General features: G+C 34.8%; 1 protein-coding gene across 1 annotated transcript; it reads left to right on the top strand.

Annotated features, from left to right (window-relative positions):
* The first annotated feature begins 940 nt into the window (after window positions 1-940).
* LOC115966871 (ATP-dependent DNA helicase PIF1-like) lies at window positions 941-2,056 on the top strand. The gene has a single exon (XM_031086015.1). It carries the CDS (start codon window positions 941-943, stop codon window positions 2,054-2,056), a length of 1,116 nt encoding a protein of 371 aa, XP_030941875.1.
* The last annotated feature ends 8,417 nt before the right edge of the window (window positions 2,057-10,473 follow it).

The following is a 10,473-nucleotide window of genomic DNA, read 5'->3' on the forward strand; positions in this document are numbered from 1 at the left end:
TAGTAATGATAAGCAATGGCAAAGAAGGAAATCTAAATATTGTATTGGAAGAGTGTATTACGCATATCCTTCAAGTGGTGAAAGGTTTTATTTGAGAATGTTGCTTAACATTGTCAAAGGTCCAAGAAACTTTAAAGAATTAAGAACTATAAATGATGTTACTTATCCAACTTATAAGGAAGCCTGTTATGCACTTGGACTTCTTGATGATGACAAAGAATGGCATGATTCCCTAATTGAAGCTTCGAATTGGGCCAGTGGGCAACAATTGCGTCAACTATTTGTTACAATGCTATTGTTCTGTGAGGTAGCTAATCCATTAAGTCTTTGGAAATCCAATTGGAAACTAATTACAGAAGATATACTAAATAGGCAAAGGCGTATCCTCCGATTCCAAGAACTAATTTTATCAGATGACCAATTGAGAAATTATGGATTATATGAAATCGAACAAATCCTCCAACAATATGGAAGATCACTTAGAGATTATCCACAAATGCCCCAGCCAAATGTGGATCTTATTCAGAATGGGAATGGACTTATTCAAGAAGAAATGTCGTATGATGTATCAAGTTTGAAAAGAGAACATGAGATCCTAATTTCTAGCCTAAACAATGAACAGAGAATAATCTACAATTCTATAATGGAAGTTGTTGCTACTGAAAGAGGGGGAATGTTTTTTGTCTATGGACATGGTGGAACGGGTAAAATGTATCTTTATAGAACCATCTTGTCTGGTATAAGATCAAAAGGCAAAATTGCTCTTGTTGTTGCGTCTTCAGGAATTGTTGCTTTGTTGCTTCCTGGTGGAAGGACTGCTCACTCAAGATTTCATATCCCAATTAATGTAAATGATGACTCTATCTGTGACATAAAGCAAAGAACATAAGCAGGGAAACTTCTCTCAAAAACAAGTATTATACTTTGGGATGAAGCACCGATGGCACATAGGAATTGTTTTGAAGCTGTTGACCGCACGTTACGAGATATACTACAAATTGAAGATCCTCAAAATGCTGAAAAACCTTTTGGTGGTAAAGTTGTAGTTCTAGGGGGTGATTTTCGACAAATACTTCCAGTTGTGAGAAAGGGAAGACAAGAAGATATAGTCCAATCCTTAATTAGCAAGTCATATCTATGGAATGATTGTAATGTCTTTAAACTCCAAACAAATATGAGGCTTCTACAGAACAGTATGAGTGGAATAGAAACATCATCTATAAAGGACTTTAGTGAGTGGATTCTTAAAATAGGTAATGGTGAATTGGGAGAAGGAGATGGGGATTACAACATTTCAATTCCAAGTGATTTGATTATCCAACCTTCAAAGAATCCAATGCAAGATATTATTGACAACACATATCCAGGTTTGGAAAATAAATACACAGATCCAAGTTGCCTACAGGATAGGGCAATTCTTGCCCCTACAAATGAAGTTGTAGAAGAACTCAATGACTATAATGTGTCATCCTTAAATGGAGAAGTTCATGAATATCTAAGTTCAGATTCTATATGCAAGGCTTCTTCAAATGTTCCTGACCAAGATCTCCTGTATACTTTTGAATTTTTGAACACATTGAGGTTTCTAGGATTGCCAAACCATAAACTGACATTAAAAATAGGTTTGCCTGTAATGTTGCTTAGAAACTTGAATCAGAATGAAGGTCTTTGTAATGGAACAAGATTCATTATAACAAGATTGGCTACATGGGTGATAGAAGCAGAAATCATAACTGGCACTAATATAGGCAAACGTGTGTTCATTCCAAGAATAACATTATCTCCAAGTGATTCAAAATGGTCATTCGTTTTAAAGAGACGACAATTTCCAATTTCAGTGTGCTTTGCAATGACTATAAATAAAAGCCAAAGACAATCATTGAAACATGTTGGAGTGTATTTGCCAAAACCTGTTTTTAGTCATGGGCAATTGTACGTTGCAGTGTCTAGAGTTACAAGCAGAAATGGCCTAAAATTCCTCATCATTAATGATGACACTGAAAAAAAGTCTGAAACAAAAAATATTGTGTATAAAGAAGTTTTTACCAATCTTTGACTCAAGAAACCAACTAATAAAGGTAACATAATTTTATATATATATATATATATATAATTTTTTTTCTGTTTATCTCCTCCAAATTGATTTAGGCACTTCATATATGCTTACTGTTTTGTTAAATTTCATGTCTATAACATAATTGAATACAAGCTAATTACTATTTTCTATCTTTAATAAGCTAATTACTTTTTGGTGTATTTGTTATATTGCTTTATTTTGTTTTATTCTATGCAGTATCTAAATCGAGTTGAGAATTTTTATAAACTTTCAAATTTATTAATCTATACAGGTAGGGATCCCAGATGATGCAATATTCTCTCCTTAATCAGCTTTGTATAGACAAACACAAAGAAAATTGGAAAGTCAAGATCAGAATATCAAGGATGTGGAATGCAATCAACTCAAAAAATAATGATATTATTAGTTTAGATATGATTTTAATCGATGAGCAGGTTTGTTTTTCTTCTATAGCTTTTAATATTGTTTGATCATTATATATACCATGAACTCTATCTATATAAAACTGATGCACTTTACTTGCAGAATAATTCAATACATGCAATCATTTGAAATATTATTGCTAAAAAGTTCAAGCCTCTTCTGCAAGGAAAATTTTATGAACTCTCTTATTTTCAAGTGGTTGATGGCAATGCATTGTATAGACCAGTAGACAATGACATCAAGATCATGTTCACATTGAAAACTAGCGTTAAGGAAATAAAGGAGGTTGATGTTGATATACCGCGTCATAAATTCGAATTTGTTGACTACAATAAAATACATGAACGCGTTAATAAACATGTCCAGCTATCAGGTATCTCTATATATATTATGCGTTATATTAAATTTATTAATAATTATGCATTATATTATTGTTATATATGAAAATAATTACATCCACATCTTTCTAATGCCTAGATATCATTGCAAATGTGATTGGTGTTGGACCGATTGAGTAACCTTGCATCAAAGGATCAAATGGCTCGATGAGAAACATAAATGTCATGACTATAGAGTATGTCTTTTTCTTTTTTTTAAAAAAAATTATTTTCAATACAAGCACTTTTTATTTATTTATTTATTTTTGATAAACCAATACATGCACTTATATTTTATGAACTTACACTGTAACATTGAAAATTTTTGACAGAGGACATGAAATAAAGCTTACACTTTAGGGATCAGTTGCAAATGAAGTTGAGGAGAGCTTCTTTACTAAAAATCCAGGCCCTTTTATCATAATTGCTACATGTTTGACTGTCAAGACTTTTAAAGGCAAGTTCATTTCTCTTTTCTAATTCTCTTTATAACCATCTTCTGAACTACATAAGAAGTCATCCAATTGTTTGAAATACAAAGTATTTTGGCTAAATTATTATGTAAGCATCCAATGAATCAAGATAATTATGTCTCTAAATTATTGAGCAGAGAAAAATCATTTCAATGTATAAGAATTAAAAAGGTATTCATCACTTACTGTTGGGGGATTCATTCCCTCCCTTTACATTTTTCATTGTTGAAAGAGATTTTTCTTTTCTGTTTTTTTAATCCGTTTCAAGAGCATGGTTTTTAGGGTCCATTGGTTTTCAAAATGTGACAAACATTTTCTCAAGTGTCATTATCTTTAGCATCTATATCTACCATAGAAAAGTTGGATTATTTACCTCTGTATTGTACATGTCTACAACATACTATGCCCTCTAATCTAGACCTCTCACTGATTACAGTAATCATTTCATTGAAACTTCAATTTATTTTTTTACTAATGAATCCTATGCATTCCAGGAGAGTATAACTTATCGTCAACAAGTGGAACAAGAGTTTATATTGATTTGGACATTCCTGAGACTGCTGAATTCAAAGATCAGTAAGTGCTTTGTTTTGGATTCACATTTTTAATATATTTATAGTCTCTACAATACTATGTCTAATATCTTTATGTAATATAATAAGCTGGTGGAAAATAACCAACCAATAGTACAAATGCCCAAGCAATTCAAACCACAAGTATCAATTGAAGAAGAGATGAACATCAACAGAAGAACCATAAGTGAAATCAAAAAATTTATGTGGGACTTTGATAATAAGGTAAGAAAAAAATATACCTTCAACAATAACATTGTGTCCTTAACTTTGCTTTATGTACTTTAGACTTGCTTTTACAAAATTTAACGATAAAATTATAAATTGCTTCGTATTCAATTCAATTTCTAGGAAACGATCTTTACCTGTGAAGGAAATATTATAAACATTGACATAGATCGTTCTGGTTGGTACTTTATCTCTTGTGAAGTATGTCGTAAAAAGGTAAACTCAAAAGATGAATTTTTATGGTGCGACAATTGCAACAAAAAGGCATGCTTCCCAATCCCAAGGTACACAAAATGAACATGTTATACTTTTTATATTAAAATACACAACAAATAATATGATATTAACATTATATATGTCATTTCTTTTATCAGGTATAGAATCCAATTAAAGGTTAAAGATAGCTCAGGAATGGCCACATTCATTTTATTTGATTCAGAAGCAGAAAAATTACTCAACATATCAGCCAAAGACCTTTTGAATAAATCTTTAGAGGTGAGAAAGTCGAAGATAAAATTAGTATTTAATATTTACTACTTTACTTCAGTGTACAATTTGAAAAATGTTACTTTTGTTAGGAGCCCGATGAAGTCATCCTTCCTGTGCAAATAGAAAATCTGAAAGGAAAACAATTTGTTTTCCAAATACAACTAAATAACTTTAATCTCAACTATGGATGGGAATTCTACACTGTCAAGAAACTTTTTGACTCTTTTGAAGAAACTGACAAAGCAATTCAGCTTGATAAAATGACAGAAGTAAGTATTATTTAATTTAGCAAAATTGCAAATAGATGGTGATTGTACAAAATTTCAAAAACTTGATGTTCAAACCAATGTGCAGCTCACACCAACATCTGTACTCAAGGAAAACAAAAGAGCATATTCAGGGACTACTACAAAGCAACAAAGGAAGAAGATACAAAAAACACTTTAAAGTTGTCTTTCAATCTCTAAGATTTTCTATGCACAATTTGGATTTAATGAATTTGTGATTTTGATACTAGAGACGTATTGGAACAAAGGAAATTTTTTTGCTTTTATACACAATTTGGTTTTAAAGAATTTATGATTTTGATACTAAAGACGTATTGGAACAAAGGAAATTTTTTTGCTTTTATGCACAATTTGGTTTTAGATTGAAACATAGAGGAATTAAACTCTTATATTTAGTTATTTGAGGATTTCTTTTAGTATAGCGTTAATTGTTTGTCTATATACATTTAATTTCTAAATATTGTAGTATTCTCTTTACATTTAAAAAACTCATGAGACTCAATTTGAATCGTAACTTATCATGTTTAAATAATTTATTTTGAATTTTAACTAATTAATGTATGTTGTTGAGATTCAATAGTTGTGTCTTTAAAATCAAGAGGAATTCAAAAACAATATCTAAACTTCAACGTTTTTTAAATATAATGAATGCATTGAATATTTAGTGGAAGACATCAAATAAATGAAATTGAAAAATAAGAATGTGCTACCAGAGAATCGATGCTGAATTCCAATAGCTAATGTCACATCATTCGGAAAAAATTGGTAGTTTTCCCGTGCATCGCACGGGTTAGCGACTAGTTTACATTAGTTGCGTCATGGCACCTAAATGTAAATCTACTCCATCCTGGAACCCTCTTCGTTCTGGGGCATTCACTTCTTCTAACCATACTCCCTCACATGTTCGGTTCCATGATGATCATGCCCGACAGGACTTTTTAGAGAACTTTTCTCGACAAGGCGTTCATTCGAAACGCCAAATCATTTTGTCGGACTTCTCCGAAACTGACCTACCCACTGTCATTCACAGTAGGGGCTGGGAGTCATTGTGTGACGTCCTAGTCACTTGTCCATCCATGCTTGTACAGGAGTTCTACTCTAACATGCACGAATTTGATTATTCATTACCTTTCTTTGCTACTCGCATTCGAGGTATGCACATTGTGGTCACTCGAGATATTGTATCCGAGATGCTCCATGTCCTGAGGGTAGAGCATCCTGACCACCCTAGTTATGAGCGTCTGAGGACTATGTCCAAAGACGAGCTCATATCCTCTTTTTGTGAGCATCCCTCAGATTAGGGTGATTGTCAGTTCACTTCTTGTACGGGCTTTGCTAAAGGCCCTAGGTTTCTTAACATGGTTATGACTTTTGTTTTCCATCCTCTTTCTCACTATAACTCTTTTACCGAGCCCCGTGCTCGATTTTTGCTTTCTCTTTTAGAGCATCTTACTATAGATTTTCCTTCTCATTTCATTCTTTCCATCATAGACGTATATAGGGATACGGCGACCCGTGGTAAGCTCATCTTCCCTTCGGCTATCACAAGGATTTTACGCCATATTTCTGTTCCCTTTCCCGTTTCCCACCACTTCTATGTTATGTGTGTCATTGATGCCGCTACCGTTAAACGAAGCAAGGTGCAGCTACGTTCAAGGCAATCCGGGACGGCAGCTCCTCCCACTTATTTAGCTCCATCCAACTCCGCTCCCTCTTTTTCTACGAGCGGTGTGACTCTTCATGTGATCATGGCACAGCTTCAGCACATGGATGCTCGCCTTAACACTCTCAGTGATGAGTTATGTCAGGTGAACACCCGTGTCTGCCCTATTGCTAGACGACAGGCTCACCTTGTTGGTTTCATAGAGTCTCCCTCTCCTCCTCCCGAAGACGATGAGGCATCTAAGGACGATGATGACTCTGACGACAATGATGATGATGAGGATGGAGATGCTAGATCTTCCAGTGTTGACGAGATGTCTACTTGATACTTTTACCCTTTGTCACTCATGACAAAAAGGGGGAGTAGTTTTGGATATGAAAGTAGTCATACTCATAGGAAGAGGGTTAGTATAGGAGATTTTTGTTAAGGGGAATGTATATTGAGGGATGTAGTGAGAACTTTATGTATCTTTTTCTTTTCTTTCTATTTTAGATACATTTTTCTTGTACCTTAGATCTTGTGATCATATTGTGATAGCAAACCTTGTACTTGTTGATATATATAAATTTGAGGTTGTTATTATAGTTCTTTCACCTATCTCTCCATGTGTTGTTTCTTTTCTATCTTTATACACATGTTTCTTATATAATGAATGCAATCTATTATTTATGTTTCACACTAAGATGTCTTGATGAGTTTTGTTTAAAGTGTTTCAGAAATACAGGTTGTCAAAGTCTACTTGCCATAAACTCTCTTCTTGCAAAGTTTTTCAAGAGTTTGTGTTAGGATAGATTTTATTGTATTTAACCAGTGAATATGAGTTGAGTGATTTATGACTTCTCTCATATGTTCATTTGTTTGTTGTGGTGTTGTCATGGATTTCCAAAGCGGGAGATTGTTAGGACATATGTGATTCAATGATAGGAACATATGTCACTATTTTATGTAATTGGTTAATCCTTTGACAAAACGCACTTTACTTGTAATTGGGTAAACCTAGGATGTGTTTAATACTTCAAGAAACAAGGTTTCAAGTTCAAGTGTTAAAACCATGCAAGTCTATCCAAGAATCAAGTCAGAAAGTGCAAGATTTTAAAGCTCAACAACTAGCATCTATCGAGGTTTAAAGAGAGCTATTTCAGCCCGAGGCTCGACAGCTGTTCGACAGCTACTCGACAGATAGGGTATCTATCGAGATTTATGAAGTTCAAATTTTCGGTTCTGATTTTCATCCAATTTGTGAATGTATATTTGGGCTTTCTTTTCTTACAATCCTAAACATATATAAGGATTATTTTAAGGGCCAAAAAAGGTGACACAAGTTGCACAAGAGCACAATTCCACAAGTGTGAAGAAGACTGTGACCGGAAACCTAGTTTGCTCTAGTTCTTGAAGAAGCCGTTGTGTTTGTGCACTATAGGGTTTTGTGACCAAGCAATTTCATGATCTTCATCATGTGAGGAACTGAAGAACTTTGTAGCCAACATCCTTCTTAAGTTGGTGATCAAATCGCATACTAGGTTCCGCGCAATTGGTTAGTCACATATTGGGAGCCGTGCATTGAAAAGAGAGATTGTCACTACAAAACAAGTCCAATTGGGTATTAGGGTAAGGGTTCAATTGTAGGTTGGTATAAAGTACTGGGATTCCTTTACTTGTAACTGCTTGTTTTGATAATAGTGGATTATTGGGAGTGGTGACCTTAAAATCACCCGATGGGGTTTTTGTCGTGTAAGTTTTCCCCATTCGTAAACAAATCACTGTGTCAATTTAATTTCTGCTGCATACTTAGTTTAATTGGTGATTTGTTTGTGCTACCACGTACATCGCATGTTAATTTGATTAATTAATAAACTTGGCTAATTAATCAATTAATACAACACAAGGGGTCAATTCGTCTTTGGCCTATCAACAACTCCGTCAAAGTACATCTTCCACGTCCTTAACTCAATATCAAAAATGTCCTCATCTGAAAAGTCTTCTTTACCATCTTCCCCCTCTATAGGATTCTTGGAATAAAAGTCTGACATGACGCTTCCTTTGATAGTTTTTCTAGCCACATACTTCAAATCTAATTCTCCCAATAAGATCAATCATCTTGACAATCTTTCACTCAAAGCGGGTTTCTCAAAGAGATACTTCAATGGGACTATTCTTGATCACCCATATCTGGAAAGGTAAGATGATATGTCTCAATTTCTGTATGGCCCAAACAAGTGTAAAGCATGACTTTTCTATGGAACCTCTTGCTTAAATAGTATATGGCCCTCTCATTCTTGTCATTGTCTTCTTGTGCAAGCATACTTCCAACCGCATCCCTTATGATAGAGACGTATAGGGGTAAGGGTTTTTCATGTTGTGGAGGCACTAGGATAGGTGGCTGGAGGAGATATTCCTTGATAAGCTCAAAGGCTTTTTGGCACTCATTGTTCCATGTATGTGGTTCATTCTTCCTTAGGAGTTTGAAGATGGGCTCACAAGTACAGGTTAGCTTGGTAATGAATCGACTAATGTATTGTAATCGACCTAAGAAAGCCCTTATCTCTTTCTCACTTTTGGGTGGCAGTATCTCCAATATGGCTTTGATCTTGGATGGGTCAATTTCTATCCCTCTATTACTCACTAAGAAGCCTAGCAAGTTTCCAGTGAACACTTCGAAGGTACACTTTTGTGGGTTCAATCTTAGCCTATACACTTTAATCCTCTCAAAGAACTTCATCAAGTTTATGGTATGGCTTCCTCTATCCTTGGATTTCACTATCATATCATCAACATAAACCTCTACCTCATTATGCATCATATCATGTAGCAAGACCGTAGCCATCCTTTGGTAGGTTGCCCCATCATTCTTAAGGCCAAACAACATCACTGTGTAAAAACACATTCCCCATTCGGTAGTGAAAGTGGTCTTGGTCATATCTTTGAGAGCCATCTTGATTTAGTTGCATCCCAAGAAACCATCCATGAAAGACATCAAAGCACTTCCTACCGTGTTATCCACCAAGACATCAATGTGAGGGAGATGAAAGAAATCCTTAGGGCATGCCTTGTTCAAGTCCCTAAAATCTACACACATCCTCACCTTCTCATCCTTCTTAGGTACGGGCGCGACATTGGCTATCCATTCAGCTTGGTGTACGGGTTTGATAAACCCTACCTTTAATTGCTTAGTGACTTCCTCTTTGATTTTTAAGAGCCATTTGGTCCTCATTCTTCTCAACTTTTTCTTGACGGGCACCATGTGATCATGAGTATCAATGTGATGTTGAGCTATCTTAAGGTCAATTCCAGGCATATCTTCATGGACCATGCAAACACCACTTGAAATTCCCTGAGGAGTTCTTGAAGATCTTTTTTTTTTTTTCATTTAAAGTTGAGCTAATTTTAATTAAGCGTGGATTCTCATTATTGCCCAAATTGATAGTTTCAAGAGTTGGTTCCATAGGTTCAATTTTCTTTTCCAATTGTTTATTAATTTCATTTTCAAATTAATTTGAATCATTTAAATGCAGAATTTCAATATTATGGGGCACATCAAAGTATGCCAAATCCGAATTCATCTTATTGAAAATATTGAAAAGTACATTAGAACTTGCATTACAAAACTTTTTCCCCATGTTTTCAGAAAACCTAACCCAAGTCCAATTATTAATGGGCCCTACAATAGGCATGATGAATTTCGTCCTCTTTCTTCTTTAAGGTTTGCCACTCTTCCCCTCGTCCTTCTTCAACTTAGTGGACCAGTCTTCCTTCTTCAGAGGTTTTATGCATAGCCTCGGTTATGTCATACAGATCCTTGCCCTTATTGGGGAAGTCTCTCCCCACCTCATCAAAGAACCAATCATCGTCATCCCCACTCCAACAACTAATCATTTCATCATCTC

The sequence above is a fragment of the Quercus lobata genome, chromosome 11 (genome assembly GCF_001633185.2).
Source record: "Quercus lobata isolate SW786 chromosome 11, ValleyOak3.0 Primary Assembly, whole genome shotgun sequence".
In the NCBI taxonomy this organism is placed as follows: Eukaryota; Viridiplantae; Streptophyta; class Magnoliopsida; order Fagales; family Fagaceae; genus Quercus; species Quercus lobata.

Coding starts and splice junctions, on each gene's coding strand:
- LOC115966871 (XM_031086015.1), top strand. CDS start 941: ATGGCACATAGGAATTGTTTTGAAGCTGTTGACCGCACGTTACGAGAT.